At 44.8% G+C, this 18449-nt stretch overlaps 1 protein-coding gene across 2 annotated transcripts in view; it reads right to left on the reverse strand.

Moving 5' to 3' along the window:
• Nucleotides 1–18389, reverse strand: part of GFM2 (GTP dependent ribosome recycling factor mitochondrial 2) — a 45236-nt gene extending 26847 nt beyond the window's left edge. The window contains exons 1-10 of one of the 2 annotated variants that reach the window (XM_044276066.1): nt 18313–18389; nt 16124–16212; nt 13641–13725; nt 10616–10661; nt 9851–9948; nt 8981–9106; nt 8805–8893; nt 6697–6785; nt 6475–6535; nt 4825–5010 (exon numbers count right to left, since the gene is read on the reverse strand). In XM_044276066.1, the coding sequence (XP_044132001.1) occupies nt 4825–5010; nt 6475–6535; nt 6697–6785; nt 8805–8893; nt 8981–9106; nt 9851–9948; nt 10616–10661; nt 13641–13725; nt 16124–16174 (831 nt within the window). In that variant the 5' untranslated portion in view covers nt 16175–16212; nt 18313–18389. Of the gene's footprint in view, nt 1–4824; nt 5011–6474; nt 6536–6696; nt 6786–8804; nt 8894–8980; nt 9107–9850; nt 9949–10615; nt 10662–13640; nt 13726–16123; nt 16213–17947; nt 18055–18312 lie in introns of those variants that run through there. The other variant, XM_044276067.1, reaches the window with a different exon arrangement.
• Between the last annotated feature and the right edge of the window lie 60 nt (nt 18390–18449).

Consider the following 18449-nt stretch of genomic DNA (forward strand, 5'->3'; position numbering starts at 1 on the left):
CTGCAGGCGGCATTCCATTCAATTGAATGGGACTGAGCTGCAGAAAGGCAGTGTCACCAATGGACGTGACATCACAGGCTGCAACAATCGCCATGGCCCCTTCCAACAGCTTCATTACCAAGGGTGCTGGGTGTAAGACTGATCTGATATTGATGACCTATCCTGAGAATAAGTCAACAATGTTTACCGTAACTCCCTGAAAACGTCTTTAAAAAGGTATTCCGCTTTTGATGATTACATTTATTTCTTTAGACAATAGGATGTCAAACAATTTTCTAATTTACATGTATTTCAATTTTTGTTCACAGACCTTTATTATGTCTGTGGATTTGACTCTTTCTAAAACAGTATGGTCCATTTTAATCCTGTACAATGCATCCACAGGAGAGCTAGATATGCATGGTGTTAGTTGTCAGTCATGGGACCCGGCTTTCAGTTAGCCTAGGCATCTAACAGGTGAATAGTAGTGTACTGAGGAGCAGAACATATACACTATATGCAGTATTACTATCTGCAGCAGCACCCGATGTCTGTCAGTGGCTGTGTAGATGCAGATCTCAGTGCTGTTTGTTTGCTTTTTTCTTTTACACTAAACTTTAACATGACAAAATCACTTCGAGACAGGCAGCCATTTTATTAATCATTACAGACAGGCATACAATGATGTAGTTAACGTAATAACCACAATGAAAATTATGATTCCACCACTAATCCTACTTACTTATCACAGGAATGTGTCATGTGTGCTAACCCAGCACATGTATGTCATGTAACACTGCTGCTTAATGAATATCAGGGTGTAAGAAGTAGGGAATCGACCGATACTGATTTTTTTTTTTAAGAGCCGATACCGATAATCTGCGAACTTTCAGGCTGATAGCCGATAATTTATACCGATATTCCGCGCATTTTTATTTTTGAAAAAACTAAATTCCTACACAAATCTGCTGAACATGAACATGTTTATTGTTAACGTGTAGCTCTTTTTTTTTTTTCAAAATCTTTCTTTATTTATACTTAATATTTTGGTGTTTGTGTTTTTTGTAAACTTTTTTATTTATTTTTTATAACTTTTAGCCCCCTTAGGGGCTAGAACCCTTGTCCTATTCACCCTCATAGATCTCCATTAGGGTGAATAGGACCTCACACTGTCCCTGCTGCTCTGTGCTTTTTGCACACAGCAGCAGGGAGCCTGACTATGGCAGCCAGGGCTTCAATAGCGTCCTGGCTGCCATGGTAACCGATCGGAGCCCCAGGCTTACACTGCCACCAATGATTAATACTAGGGGGCTTGGGGGGGCGCACTGCGCCACCAATGAAGATAACTCGCACATTAATTCATATACAGGAGGCGGGTGCTGGCTGCAGAATCATATAGCTGCACCCGACCTCTATGAGCAGTAGCTGCGATCCGCGGCAGTTAACACCTTAGGTGCGGCAGGGCTTAACTGCCACGGATCGCAGCTACTGCTCATAGAGGTCGGGTGCAGCTATATGGTTCTGCAGCCAGCTCCCGCCTCCAGTTAAATTTGAATGAATGAGTGAGTTAACATCATTGGTGGCGCATTGGCCACAGCCCCTCCCCTCCTCTTCTCCTCTCATTGGTGGCAGCGGCACAGGGGGCGGGAGACACTGCTTCGTTCTCCCTTGTGCTGCTGAGGGAACACGGATCGCGCCGACAGCAGCGCGATCCTTGTTCCCGATTCGTTATCGGCAAAATAGATGCTGATGCGGATAACTTTGAAAATCCTGAATATCGGACGATATCGGTAAAACCGATTATCGGTCGATCCCTAGTAAGGAGAGTCACATGACTGATGCCACGTTTCACTTAGGCCATGGATACATTACACAGAACCAATACCATTCTTCTGCATATAGGGGTCAACTGCCTGATATAAGAAAGGTATGTATGCAGAATTTTAAATATATTAGAAAATTGTATGATTTCCTATTATAGAAAACAAAAACAAAAAAACAACAACTGGAATACCCCTTTAAAGGGAACCTGTCATCAACTTTATGCCGCCCATACTAACGGCAGCATAAACTAGAGACAAGTGAGTTTATTTCAGCGGTCTGTCCTTTAAAAGTAAGTTGCCGAGAACCAACATCACAATCATTGCAGAATGGGCCTGGAAAAGAGTCCCGGCCACCTGAGAAGAGTCCTGGTTATTCATGAATTCCTGCTCTCCTGCCCACCTGCTGATGACTGACAGTCTTCTACCTAGTTTTCTCCCTTTCTCTCTAGGAGAGAACTGCCAATCATCAGCAGATGGGTGAGAGAGCAGGAGATTAGGAATAACCAGGACTCTTCTCAGGTAGACTGGACTCTTTTCCAGGCCTGGGCTGCAGTGATTATGATGCTGGTTCTCAGCAACCACTTACTTTTAGCTCATTAGTGTCACACCGCTGAAATCAGCATTTCGGTCACTATTTTATACTGCCCTCAGTGAGGTCAGCGAAAAGTTGATAAGGGGGATTTCCCAGCTGGGCAAGAGATGGCATTCTCAACCAAGCACTTTACAAAGAACTGGGGTAGAGCCTTTTTTTATATTCTGCAGATTCTATTAACTGAAATAGTAATTTACATACAAAGCCTACATCATCTCCTTTTCTGTATCACAGGAGGCAGAAAAAGTTTATGAAGTTTATCAGGAAATAATATCATTGTGTGAATATTATACAGTACCGCAGAGGGGAACATGACAAAGTGCCCCCCTTTAAAATTGTTGTCTGAGGAAACCACTCTGTCCTCCCTGTCCTCCCAGCTATGATGTCCCCATATTCTGCTGCAGCCAACCTGTGGCCTCAGTGGTCTTGTGCTGTATAATGCTGAAGCCAGCGATTAGCGGCAGTGGTCATGAACAGTATACGGGCGCATTATTGTTGCAGTGGCAGGGAAGATAGTTGCAGTGGCGCGGTAACATGCAGTATACAGGCACATCATGGCTGCAGTGAGAGAGAAGATAGTAGCGATGGCGCAGTAACATGCAGTATACAGACACATCATGGCTGCAGTGAGAGAGAAGATAGTAGCGATGGCGCAGTAACATGCAGTATACAGACACATCATGGCTGCAGTGAGAGAGAAGATAGTAACGATGGCGCAGTAACATGCAGTATACAGACCCATCATGGCTGCAGTGAGAGAGAAGATAGTAGCGATGGCGTGGTAATATGCAGTATACAGACACATCATGGCTGCAGTGACAGAGAGGATAGTAGCGATGGCGCAGTAACATGCAGTATACAGACACATCATGGCTGCAGTGAGAGAGAAGATAGTAGCGATGGCGCAGTAACATGCAGTATACAGACACATCATGGCTGCAGTGAGAGAGAAGATAGTAACGATGGCGCAGTAACATGCAGTATACAGACCCATCATGGCTGCAGTGAGAGAGAAGATAGTAGCGATGGCGTGGTAATATGCAGTATACAGACACATCATGGCTGCAGTGACAGAGAGGATAGTAGCGATGGCGCAGTAACATGCAGTATACAGACACATCATGGCTGCAGTGAGAGAGAAGATAGTAACGATGGCGCAGTAACATGCAGTATACAGACACATCATGGCTGCAGTGAGAGAGAAGATAGTAGCGATGGCGTGGTAATATGCAGTATACAGACACATCATGGCTGCAGTGACAGAGAGGATAGTAGCGATGGCGCTGTAACATGCAGTATACAGACACATCATGGCTGCAGTGGCAGGGAGGATAGCAGCGATGGCGCGGTAACATGCAGTATACAGGCACATCATGGCTGCAGTGACAGGGAGGATAGCAGCGATGGCGCGGTAACATGCAGTATACGGGCAGATCATGGCTGCAGTGGCAGGGAGGATAGTAGCAAGGGGTTCAGGCCAGCGAGTCTAACTTTTTTTTCTTTAATTCTAATAGTGTGCGGTCTTTTCATTAGGTGCAATAGCATCCATACTTTATTTACATTTGACCCTCTAACACGTGTTGAGACGAAACAATCTGATTATTTACAATTGGTCACTCGGACCATTAATGTCTCTGGATTGACACATGTTATTATAGTACTAAAATTTAACATTTATTACTTGTCCATAAAATTTACTAGAACTGACGTGATTAAAATTATCAGCTGTGCCTGCTCTGTCACTGGTAATTATCTAAATATTATGGTGAAACCACTAGAGGGCAACCTTCACTTTTAACTGTCTGGCTATCTACACTGCTGCCACATGACATCTTCCGTGCTTTATTTAGCGCACACTGTTAGTTTCACAGTGCGCTACCTGCTGACAGCGAGTGCCCCCCTAGTGTTCACTTTACTACTTATGCATATATCAAATCTCCTTGCTTGGCATGGCACTTGCTGGCTAAAATACAAATTCTCACACAGTGCACTCACTGTCAGCAGGTAGCGCACTGTGAAACTAACAGTGTGCACTAACGAAAGCACGGAAGATGTCATGTGGCAGCAGTGTAGATAGCCAGACAGTTAAAAGTGAAGGTTGCCCTCTAGTGGTTTCACCATAATATTTAGACTATATTTAGATAATTACCAGTGACAGAGCAGGCACAGCTGATAATTTTAATCACGTCAGTTCTAGTTAATTTTATGGACAAGTAATAAATGTTACATTTTAGTACTATAATAACACGTGTCAATCCAGAGACATTAATGGTCCGAGTGACCAATTGTAAATAATCCAATAGCCTCCATAAACACCAGTTTAGTAGATCACCTAATAGATTCCCTAGTTTCAATGAGACCTTCCCATTCTCTAAAACCTACCATCTTTTTTCTGGGTGACACAATCTTATATTTACTTTAAAACTTTACTTGTTCTAATAAGACACTTCTGGCTTCTTTAGCTGATTGCAGAAGGTCACGATCCATTAGGGCACTCAGAGGTTTCTTTTGAAATGTTCTCCCATCATCTTCATTGGATTGTGTGCTCCAGCTGAGGGATTCCATGGTCACTAAATCAATCAGACCCTGGAATGATTTTCCCTCTCCTATAGGAAGCTTTACATGCAGAAAAGAAATCAGATCACATCACAACCATTGCAGTCTATATAGTGGTAAAGCACTGTGCACTCAGACTGTGAGAGTGAGACTATTTACACCACATTCAGGTTATATAGACTTGCATCTATAGAAAGAATAAAGCGTACAGACATATACTGTGTTCCTTTTTGCGTACATTTGACAGTATTTTTGGAGTATCTTTTTTTCACAATACAGAATATTGTGCTATTCACTGTTAAAAAAAAGTGCCACTACGTGATATTTTTTTAAAGGGGTTGCAGCGCTTGTGCTGCTTCCTCTTCAGAGTCTACCTACATGCCGTCTCCTTTGTAGCAGCGGTGCAGTGTAGTTACAACTTCTTGTCCCATTCAAGAGAATAGAGCAAGCAGTTTACACTGCAACATCGCTACAAAGGAGACAACATGCAGGCGAAGTTTGAAGAGAAAGCAGCATAAGCGCTGCAACCCCTTCAAACTGATTGTCAGAGGTGCTGGGCGTCGGACCACTACCGATCCAATATTGACGACCTATCCTGGGGATAGGTCATCAGCATTATGCCGCTGCACAACCCCTTCAAAGCTCGCTGCACACATTAAATAAATGTAGGTCAAATCCACTGATTTTAGCAGGACCATTTAATGTGTATGCCTCCTGCTGATGACAGGGGAGATAAGGATTGGGCACATCTGATTTCAACTGCCTGATCCTTTTATTCCCGGGGAGATAAGCTGACAGAGGCTTTTTCCCTGTTCAGGACAAATGCATGCCATCAAGGTATCGGGTGAGATAACTGAGCAAAATAAGCCACCACCAGAGGTGTCTGGCAGCGGTTAGGCTACTTTCACACTGGCGTTTTGGCTTTCCGTTTATGAGATCTGTTCAGGGCTCTCACAAGCGGCCCAAAACGGATCAGTTTTGCCCTAATTGATTCTGAATGGAAAATGATCCGCTCAGAATCAGTTTGCCTCCGTTCAGTCTCCATTCCTCTTTGGAGGCGGACACCAAAACGCTGCTTACAGCGTTTTGGTGTCAGTCTGATGAAACTGAGCCAAACTGTTTTCTATGACACAATCTGGCACAATAGAAAACGGATCCGTCCTCTATTGACTTTCAATGGTGTTCAAGACAGATCCGTCTCAGCTATGTTAAAGATAATACAAACGGATCTGTTCTGAACGGATGCAGATGGTTGTATTATCTGAACGGATCCGTCTGTGCAGATCCATGACGGATCCGCACCAAACACGAGTGTGAAAGTAGCCTTACTCCTCTCTCTCCCATTGAGAACTGATGCACACAGACGAGGTGGGCGTGCATGCCTTATGGAGGATCAGCTATCCAAGGAGCCCAGTCCACTATGGGCTAGAGCATGTACAATAAATTAATCAACTGATGACACAAGGGTCACACCATTAGCACGTGTCTTAATCTACAGTTCATCTACACATTTCATGATTTCACCTGTAGTAACAAGGGCCTGGCTTTCAATTTCTCTTTGATGCTTTCAATGGAATATGTGAAACTGAAAAAGCAATAGAGAAAGGTGTATTTCATATATACTGGAGGACATACCATTGAGGGAAAAAATAAATGATTTACACAGCCGCCCCTCACAAAAAAAAAAAAAAAAAAAAAGTCTTAAATCGACCCCAAATAATCCCCACTATAAGGCTTCTGACGTACCTGGCTCCGGTCTTGTCCATCTTGTTTAAGAAACACATTCGTGGCACGGAATGCTTGTCCGCTTGTCTCCACACGGTCAGCGTCTGAGCCTTGGGGGTAAAAAGATTGTATAACTTTCCGGATATACTCAGATTACATCACAATATAGATAAAACGCTGATGTGGATACTGATATTATTTGAGTCACCGAGTATTATAATCTCTGAGCAATTCCAAAGGGATTTGTACGTTCATCATTTTCTGTTTGGTCGACAAGTCATAAAATTATCTTTAGATCAATTTCCACTATAGACACCTGATGCATGGACTATTAACACTCACTATACAGAACCCTGCACAGCAGTTTGGGGGCTGTGTAACCAAACACTATGTGCACACACTCCATAACTTCATGTTTTTTTTAATAGGCAATGGGAAATAAACCACTTTTAGGCAGTTTTCAGACATCTGTAGTTTTTATGGCCGATAAATGATATGCTGAGAGCTCAGAGGGCTTTGGGTTGCAGTCCAAGGAAATCTTGAACCACACCATAAGCATAGGTCATTCTGATCACAGATGTGAATCAGAATAGGACATGCTCCAAGTCTTTTTTTTTTTTTTTATAAAAGGTGGATTTACACGTTTTACACAATTATTGGAAATGGCCGTTCCTGCGAATGCTCTTTCCCGACAATCTGCCCGTTGTACGATGTACAGCCACTCACCCGATGAATGAGCGAAACGCTTGTTCATTGGGTGACCCTGTCGTTCGTGCAGGCATCCCCAATCATCGTTTCTGGACAGCAGATTGTGTGGTCTAAACAGCGATTGATCTGTTGCCCAGAAACAATGTTTCTGTATGGGGATGAGGGATCCCTATAGCAATACCTCGTCCTCATACTGTGAAGGAGATCTCTGCATGCAAATGCACAGTGTCTCCTTCACTGAGAGAACAGCTGACTGTCGGTAAGGAACGCTTCCTTCACGACAATCGGCCACTCCATCAGCCTGTCTAAACCACCAGAGGGTCCACGTAAAAAAATCTAAGTGTGAATGACCAAACTGATTACAATGGGGTCCGTGTGCTCTTCTGATTCTAGTCCTTGCAGGGTCTGACAGCAAACTAATGGGTACATCACCCATCTGAAAGGAGCCTTAAGGCCCCTATACAAATTAGTGTATGGTCTCCCAACCCCACCGAGAACAGCGGGTTCAGCCAACAGTCTAATGTGTATGGGGAGTCCTCAAATCTCCCCCAACAGATGATGTTGGAGGAGACACCAAATCCTTTTTTTTTCTGCCAAGAGATAGGCCACCATCACAAATGTGTGACAGCAGCTTTCTCCCCTCTCCCCATTAAATACACATACACGTTTGAATGAAGTTGACCGACAGCTACTGAATTTGTATGGCCATCCTTAGACTGCTACAGTAGCTGTTTACTGTTCTGGGGAATGACAGATAAGGTGTCCTCATGCATGTAAGGCTACTTTCACACTGGCGTTTCTGGGTCCGCTTGTGAGATCCGTTTCAGGGCTCTCACAAACGGCCCAAAATGGATCAGTTAAGCCCCAATGCATTCTGAATGGATAAGGATCCGTTCAGAATGCATCATTTTGGCTGCATTTGGTCTCCGTTGCAGCGTTTTGGTGACTGTCTGACTATGCGGAGCCAAACGGATCTGTCCTGACTTACAATGTAAGTCAATGGGGACGGATCCGTTTTTCACTGACAATATGATGCAACTGAAAACGGATCCGTCCCCCATTGACTTTCAATGTAAGTCAAGACTGATCCGTTTTAACTTAGACTTTTTTTTAGGAATGAATAATGCAAACTGATCAGTTATGAACGGATACAAGCGTTTGCATTATTGGTGCGGATCAGTCTCTGCAGATACAAGACGGATCCGCACTAAACGCGAGTGTGAAAGTAGCCTTAGATAATTGGCCAGTTGTCATCCAACCAGAAAAGCCAAGATGGTTGCATTTACATTGCCAAAAAGCAGGGAGTCCCTCATTGATTCAAAGCATAGGTGGAAGAAATGCTATCCCTCCAAATGTTATTACAAAGAATATATCTGCACCCAAATGAGAAAACGACTGCTAAATAGAATAATCCATCATACCTCAACACCAGCTGAGGCATCGAACACAGCGACTGCTCCATCCAGCACCCTTAATGAGCGTTCCACTTCCACTGTGAAATCCACGTGTCCTGGGAAAAGACACAATACACTGTTCAGGAGATATTACATGGAATTAGTTAGAAGGCTTGTACAAAATGAAGTAACTTAGAGACTACCTGGAGTGTCAATCAAGTTGATCCTGTGTCCATTCCAGTCAAATGTGACAGCGGCGGACTGAATGGTGATCCCACGTTCCCTTTCCTGCACCATAAAATCAGTCACTGTGTCCCCATCATCCACATCTGTCATAAGGACAGAAACAATATAAAATTGTTTAATGAAGGAATCTAATTTATACATATAGATGATGATAGACAAATAGATACTGTATTTTTCGTTTTACAAGACGCACTTTTTTCTCCCAAAAGTAGGGGGAAAATGTCAGTGGATCTTATAAAACTAATACGAGTGAGCGCTTCCATTATGGAAGGGCTCACTAGTATGCAGGAGTCGTGGGGAGTGATGCTCTTTAAGAGCTGCCTGTAGTCACACCCCCATCACTGCCTTCTCCAGGTCTGCGCTGCGCTGTCCTGACTGCGTACAGCATTAGGACGTAGTCCGTGCACTATGACCTGATGCTACACATAGTCATGTCACAGTGCAGCGCAGGCGTGTCCGCGGGACTGACTGCTGGGCCTTAAGAGTAGCGCCAGAGCAAGAGAGGTAAGTTAATTTATTTATTTTAGGTTTGATGGGGGTTCTGACCTAGAGGTCTCATGGGGGTCTCATCTGAGGTTTGACATGGGGGTCAGATGTGAGGTCTTATATGGAAGGTCTGATCTGAGGATCTAATATAGGGGTCTGATAAATAAATATATTTTTTTCTTATTTTCCTCCTCTAAAACCTAGATGCATCTTATAAAGCGAAAAATACGATACACGGATACATAGATTAAGATATTGATAGATATGGATAAATAAAAGTAATCAAATACTATATCTACAGACTGTAGAGCAATGCATATACAGCAGTGCACTTTTCTTACCTCCAAGAGCACGGGTATAACCGGAATAATACAGCATTCTCTCTGTGGTTGTGGTTTTCCCAGCATCAATATGAGCCATGATCCCTATGTTTCTGATCCTGCAGTAAGATCATATTAAAACTATCACAAAGAAACGGTGGTGGACATTGCAGCAGCCAATCAGGTTCAAGGTTTTACACCTTTCTACAGCCCTTTGGGAAACTGTATATAAGCAGTGGCATAAAATAGTTTATTGCCTACACAATTACCATTCAATTAGTCCTTCCAGGGCGGTATGTATGCCAGCAACCTTTGCCTACCATTGCCCATTGTTTATTAAATGCAATTTCTAGCTAGTTCTATGCAGGAACAGCCATGTTTCCTTTGTTGTACTCAGTGGCTGCTGGCCGATTAGTTTAAAGGGGTTGTCCACTTTTTTTTATATTGAGGACCTATCCTTGACTCGGTCAATGGGACGGCTCTGTAGTATTCACTTGAGTGGAAGGAGCTGTCCCATAGAAGTGACTAGGATGGCTTAGTTGTAATTACACTGCTGCGGTTGCGACGGTGAGCAGGTAAACATTGAAGAGAAGGCAGTGCACCTACGGGAGCTGCTTTCTCTAAAACAGCTGGTCAGCAGGGGTGTCGGGCGTCGCCCCCCTGATGATCTGATATCGATGACCTATCCAGAGGATAGGTGATCAATATAAGAAAGCGAACAACCCCTTTAAGAATCTGGAGAGTAGACCAGAACTAAATACCACTGCAGTCTGCCCTTTCTCTTACTTGGATACTGGAGGGGTGATGATACTCCGCAAAGATTTGACGTCACCTGCAAAACAGCAGCAGAACAATGGACTATAGTCTCAGCCATTGATGCAATACAGGCAATAAAATCTAGATTTCTGGAAAAACACAGAACAAGCAGGAAAATAAGGGCCCTTTTCTATGGTAAGAGGATCAGGGCAACTATTGGCAAAAAACATTTGTATGAAACCTCATTCCCGATATTAGCCCATGTTAAACGTGCCGCAAGAACCTGGCACACAAGAAAATCGTTCATCAGGTGATTGCATCTTTCATGCGACACTAAACTTCTTCATTTGCTGGTAGAACATTTTTCCACGTTCACAGGGATGTGCTGCCGACAAACAATGAAACTGTAGGGCGATCAATAATTGTTCATCCACATAAAGCAGAACTGATTGCTGCATGGGTTGGCCCATCTGAGACATTGATGGCATACTGCAAAGTGCCAGTCCCCACCACTATGGGACCGCCAGAAACAGCCGAGCCAGCGCGCAACTATTTTCATAACTCTCATAGAGGTGAATAGAGGGCGGCCGTGCATGCACTCCTTCAGGGGTCAAAAAGTGGGACCTATCTGACACTCATGGCATACCCTTGCCTTATGTCATCAATGTCCCAGATGGGAATACCCCTTTAATACTGAAAGAACTTAGGGGTCATTTATTATATAGAAATACAGCTAAGGCTACTTTCACAATCACATTTTGGGCGGATCAGTCATGGATCTGCAAAAACGGATCCATTACAATAATACAACCGCATGCATCCGTCATGAAAGGATGTGTTTGTATTATCTGTAACATAGCCAAGATGGATCCGTCATGAACTCTATTGAAAGTCAATGAGAGACGGATCAGTTTTCTATTGTGCCAGATTGTGTCAGAGAAAACGGATTCGTCCCCATTGACTTACATTGTGTAAAAGAACGGATCCGTTTGGCTCAGTTTCGTCAACCTTCAGAGTGGAATGGAGACTGAACTGATGCATTCTGAGCGGGTCCTTTTCCATTCAGAATACATTAGGGCAAAACTGATCCGTTTTGGAGCGCTTGTGAGAGCCCTGAACGGATCTCACAAATGGAAAGCTAAAATGCGAGTGTGAAAGTAGCCTAAATTAGTTGCATCTCTGACGCAGACTGCGGCTTTTCCCCCGCTCGCGCCAGGTCTAAAAAAGTTGGTGTGGCATGTGCAGGGAAGTGGACGCCTATCTTTAGGAAACTGTCTTACATTTAGAAGCGGCGGAGGATCCATCAAAGTTATGTAGAGGCCGTCACCTCTACATAACTGCGGCGGATCCACCACCAGCGCAGGGCTTTATTAAGACCGGCATCTAAAAGTTTCCTCTTAGTTTCCAGAAAAGAAAACTACAGTTACCCAAATTTTAGGTTTCCACATCAGGTCTGCCACGAATCAGGCAATGTACTGAATTCACTGTATGAACCAGTATTGTGATGTGAGAGAGAAGAAGAGGGAAAAAAAGGAGCAAGGACCAACAATTTCTGTTTTTCGCATCCGTCAAAAACAATTGAAGAAAACACACCTGGCCTATTGACCTGAATAGGTGACTCCAGCTTGAAAAAACGGACAAAGGTACAGACTGTCTGTTGTAAACTTGGACAGCACCTGGATGTGAAGGTCAATCTTCCAGATATTAGTGAAAGTCTACAACTTTGCTACTGATCCATCACTTCAAGTTTCATAACGGGGTTATCCCACAAAAAGTATCACTGTGCACTGGATAGGGCATTTCATATCAAGTATTATTACAATTTACATGCAATAATGTGGAATTCAGAGGCTGACTAACATGCTCAGTAACGTACCTGCTCCCTTCTTCCTCCTGCCATAGTAATCTCACAGTATAGTGGGTGACATGGTACTTATCTCTACATTCATATAAATATATCATTCACTATACCGTGAAGGAGGAAAAGCCTTGCATTTGTGAATCGCTGGAGCTAAGAAGACAGGAGAACAGCCTCCTCAGCTGGGGAAGCAGAGTAAGGCGACTTTCACACTGGTGTTTTGGCTTTCCGTTTGTGAGATCCGTTCAGGGCTCTCACCAGCGCTCCAAAACTGATCAGTTTTGCCCTAATGCATTCTGAATGGAAAAGGATCCGCTCAGAATGCATCAGTTTGCCTCCGTTCCGTCACAATTCCGCTCTGGAGGCGGACACCAAAAAGCTTCTTGCAGCGTTTTGGTGTCCGTCTGACGAAACTGAGCCAAACGGATCCATCCTGACACACAATGTAAGTCAATGGGGACGGATCCGTTTTCTATGACACAATTTGGCACAATAGAAAACGGATCCGTCCTCCATTGACTTTCAATGGAGTTCATGTCGAATCCGTCTTGGCTATGTTAAAGATAATACAACCGGATCCGTTCTGAACGGATGCAGACGGTTGTACTAAATGAACGGATCAGTTCATGACGGATCCGCACAGAACGCGAGTGTGACAGTAGCCTAAGGCTACATTCACATGACCGTATGTGTTTTGCGGATGTCGTTCGTATGGCATCCTTTTTTTTGGGTGGATTCATTGCAACAATATCTATCTTTGTCCGCAAAACGGACAAGAATCGGACATGTTCTATTTTTTTTGCGGGGCTATAGAACGGACATACGGATGCGTATAGCACACTGTGTGCTGTCTGCATTTTTTGCGGACCCATTGAAATGTATGGGTTTGCATCCTATCCGCAAAAAAAAAAAAAAAACGGAATGGAAACAAAAGAGCTGACTGCAATGCACTCCTGGATAATGCAGGTAAATGACGGTCACAAGAGATGAGCTCCTGCTGCCAACAGAGCAAGTACAGAAGCTAAAAAAGTGGAAATTACACTGGAGAACAGCATTTTCTCCATGGCTATAGTTAAAATAATGGTGTGCATTACTTCAAATATATTTTTTTTTAAATTGTGGTATAACCCCCTTTGACTCTACCCTGCACAATAGCAATGCAAGGCACAGATATTCTTGACCAACACGCGTCCATACCTGCTGGCATGCTGTAGTTTCTGGAATGGCCATTCTGATGTCTTGATGTACCGCACAGTAAACGTCTTCTACAGCATTGAACACACTGCAGGAGGAAACACAGTCACATTCATAGATTCAGATAATTTGAGACTATTCATAGATATACTCGATGCTTTTGCTCGTCAGTTCTGACACTAATGCTGAGTTTGCACTCTCTGACCAGCAGTCAACTATTGGGACAGAAGCATTTCTTCCTGACAATCAGCTGCTTGTTCAGTGGAGGTGCGGAGCTGTAGTTACATGCAGTCATCACGTCCTCAGTATGAGGACGAGGGATGTCTACTGCGATCGCTCATCCCGATACAGCTGCATTATTCTGGGCAGCACTGCACTGCTGTCCGGAAAAGATAATTCAGGTGTCTGCCTGAACGACTGGTTCACCCGATGAATGAGCACTTTGCTCGTTTATCTGGTGATCTGCGACACCTTTACACGGGCAAATTATTGGGAACAAATGTTCGTAGGAAGGTTCGTCCCCGGTAATCTGCCCGACGATTGGCCAGTATAAACCCACTTTTAGATATAAGTACAATCTTAAAAGAATAAGAAATGACATAGCCTTAGATAATTAGGTTCCCAGATAAGGATTGTTCTCAGTTTTCTGAATAGACTCCCAGAACGCATTGCACCCGCATTGAATCCGGACCCATTCATTTCTATGGGGCTGTGCATATAAGCAGTGATTTTCATGCATCACTTGTGCGTTGCATGAAAATCACAGCATGTTCTATATTCTGCATTTTTCACACAACGCAGGCCCCATAGAATTGAATAGGGCTGCGTGAAAATCGCAAGCATCCGCAAGCAAGTGCGGATGCGTCTGCGATTTTCACGCACGGTTGCTAGGAGACGATCGGGATAGGGACCCGATAATTATTATTTTCCCTTATAACATGGTTATAAGGGAAAATAATAGCATTCTGAATACAGAATGCATAGTAGAATAGGGCTGGAGGGGTTAAAAAATAAAAATATAATAATTTAACTCACCTTAATCCACTTGATCGCGCAGCCAGGCTTCTTTTTGATGACGTCACTGCGCTCCATCACATGATCCATCACCATGGTAAAAGATCATGTGATGGACCATGTGATGAGCGCAGTGACGTCATCAAAGGTCCTATTCTTTAGAGAAGAAGACAGAAGAGATGCCGGCTGCGCGAACAAGTGGATTAAGGCGAGCTAAAAAAAAAAATATATATATATATATTTATTTTTTTAACCCCTCCAGCCCTTTTGTACTATGCATTCTGTATTCAGAATGCTATTATTTTCCCTTATAACCATGTTTAAGGGGAAATAATACAATCTACACAACCTTGAACCCAAACCTGAACTTCTGTGAAGAAGTTCAGGTCTGGGTACCACATTCAGTTTTTTATCACGCGTGTGCAAAACACATTGCACTCGCGCGATAAAAACTGAACAACGGAATGCAATCGCAGTCAAAACTGACTGCAATTGCGTACCTACTCGCGCGGGATTGCAGCAACGCATCCGGACCTTATCCGGACACGCTCGTCTGCAAGGGGCCTAAAGGAGCCGCCAATTACCTGATGAATGAGCGAAGATAGTGCTGTGTAATCACGATCGGCTGCCGGCAAACACCAAGTCTGTGTGGGGACGAGCAATGGCATTACCGATCGCTCCTTCCCATACTGTGGAGGAACACTTCCTTTCCGACAATCACCCAAATCTGCCATGTGTACTGTTTCTGACCTGTACCCTCACAGTAAGGGCTCGTTCAAACGACCGTGCCGTTTTTTTTGTGGTCCGCAAATTGTGGATCCACAAAACATGGCGCCCTGTGTGCCTTCCGCAATTTGCGGAACGGAACAGAAGGCCTATTATAGAAATGCCTATTCTTGTGCGCAAAAGGGACAAGAGTAGGACAGGACTCATCATTTTTGCGGGCCCATGGAACGGAGCAACGGATGCGGACAGCATACGGAGTGCTGTCCGCATCTTTTGCGGACCCATTGAAATGAATGGTCCTGTACACGGACCATATGCGGAACGCAGAATACGTTCGTGTGAACGAGCCCTAAACCAGTGTCTCGGCAGCATCATTCAGCATGGTGGTCATGATCACTGCACAGGCTGCCCTCCCCATAGCAGCGATGAGTAGTTGAGATTTCACAGAAGGAAGCAAACCTTCCGCTCCCACAGGGTTATTATTCTTTCCCTCAACAGCTGAACAGGGCAGGCTCCAAATTTTCATTGATGGCATTGGCCGTGCGACCGCTGATTAGAACATGGCGTGTGTCGTTTTGTGCACATGCCATGTTCTCTAATCGAAACTGCTACTAAGCTGTGCAGTATCGAACCAAACCGGGCATACAAATATCATGAAAGTATCGGTAATTCAGTACCCGGTGCAACCCTAGTATGGCCCCATTAGGGTTACAACATGATAGCTTAGCATGCACCCCAGTACTTACCTCTGTGTAAATAGAAGCCTTTCCAAGCACGGACCTCCGCACTGCCAGCATCCTCTCTTCTTTCTATTTTACAGACACGGCATGGCAACCTGTAAAGCAAGTTTCAAACAATTCAGCAGCTCAACACAAATTACACAGCCACCCCAAACCTACAACTGACCCTATACTGCACAGAAGGCAGTATGTCAAACCTGCCCATAGGCTCCTATCCCTCCCCCTAGAGGCCAAGAGCCCATACAGCTGTCGGGCCGCTATGTGACGGCATACCATTCTTTTTGCCTAAAGAATATATATATATATATATTGTAACACGTAGTTAGCTTCTTGAAGGAACATTGTGTGCTATATACCCTCAGGAGAGGCACAAGGAAGAGGGCTTGTCTGGTTCTGTATTTTGTGCTCCACTGTGGTATTTAGTTCTGCTGGGGCGGTATATTGTGCTGCGCTGTGCTATGTAGTTCTGCTGGGGCGGTATATTGTGCTGCACTGTGCTATTTAGTTCTGCTGGTTCTGTATTTTGTGCTCCACTGTGGTATTTAGTTCTGCTGGGGCGGTATATTGTGCTGCACTGTGGTATTTAGTTCTGCTGGGGCGGTATACAGGGCCGTCTTTAAGAAGGGGCAAAGGGTGCAGCTGCCCCGGGCCCAGTTGCTCCTGGGGGGCCCAAGGCAGCTGCCTCTTGAGCCCTGCTTAGCTAGCCACTACCCTGGGTGTCAGGCTGTCAGCTACACAGGGGGTGCCGCCATGCCATGCCTGCAGGCACTCCAGGCAGTGTACTGTGAGAGCTGTGATTCTCTAGGACCTTAGATGATGTCATCACCATGTGACCAGTACCTAGCAATATTACTGGTCACATGGCTATGAGGTCATCAAGGTCCTACCAGGAGTGTTGCAGGAGAAGTTTGCCTTAACTGTGGAGCTTTTTAGTGTAAAGATTACATCAGAAAAAGGTGACAGGGGCTGTTATGCTAATATACTGTAAACTACTGTATAGTGGGGTGCTGTATACTGTGGAGTTCTATACTGCTGTACTGTACTGTGGGGGGCTGTATAGTGTGGGGGGCTGTATCGTGTATAGTTTGGGGTGCTGTATACGGTGAGGTGCTATACTGCTCTACTGTATACTGTGAGGTGTTGTACACTGTGGGGTGCTGTATACTGTGGGCTGCTATACTGCTCTACTATATACTGTGTGGTGCTGTATACTATAGGGTGCTATACTGCATACTGTGGGTGCTGTATACTATAGGGTGCTATACTGCATACTGTGTGGTGCTGTATACTATAGGGTGCTATACTGCATACTGTGGGGTACTGGGGTGCACTCTAACACTAGGGTGAGCCGAGCCCTGGTCTTCTTCCTGCAGGGCGGTTCCCACTTCCAGCCTGAGCCCAGCTGCCCAGAGCACTGATCCTGAGCTGCTGGAGTCTTCAGAACTGGAAGTATTTACAGTCATTCACTGTACTCTACCAGGGGTGTGGATTTTTTGTGTGTGTGTTGTGGTGGAGGGCGTGATTGCCTGCTAGGGTGTGGGAAGGCGGGATCCAGGGGGCCCAAGGGTCCAATCAATATTAAAGATGGCCCTGGCGGTATATTCTGCTGCACTGTGCTATTTGTTTCTGCATTTTGTGCTGCACTACAGTACTGCAGGGCCCCGCCTACTTTCATTGTCCCCACCTACTTGTGTCAATTTGGACCCGCCCACAACATGGGGCCACTTTTAGATTTCTTTCCAGGGCCACTTTAATTTCCCAGTCTGCCCATGACAGGGAAGAGAATCCAAAGGTGACAACCAATTGGTGGGGGTCTGTCACTGTACTTACCTGTAACAGAGACCCCCATAATCAGCAGAAGGGGGAACTCCAGAGCGCTGTGCCTCCCACCCCCGGACATAACTCCCCCGCTCCATCTCCAGGAGGCACAGAAGCATCTGGGTGTGTGCACTACCCGGCATCCCCTGTCCTGGCAATTGTTAGTGTCTGGGGGCGCCACAGAGGAGAGAATATGACAGCAGGTACCTCACGGGGTTGAGTTCATTCATAACTAAAACCACTCCACTTTCACGGAGATTCTCTGCAGAATATTTCACACTCAGCCCCTTGTCCCGCCTATAAGTGCTAGGTAGAAATGCATAAGCCATGAATGACTGGAAGAGTGTGAAGGACCTAGGAGAGGACTCAGGTCTCACCTGTCACTGCAGCAGCGGCTTGAAGCACACACACCACGTGACCTCCATGCGCCGCACTTTTCCCACGTGATGACAGGACGGCAGAGCGCCATGACGTCATGCGCAACATAAACACGTTTGACCTTCTTCCCAGAATT

Source organism: Bufo gargarizans, chromosome 1 (assembly GCF_014858855.1).
Source record: "Bufo gargarizans isolate SCDJY-AF-19 chromosome 1, ASM1485885v1, whole genome shotgun sequence".
Taxonomy (NCBI): domain Eukaryota; kingdom Metazoa; phylum Chordata; class Amphibia; order Anura; family Bufonidae; genus Bufo; species Bufo gargarizans.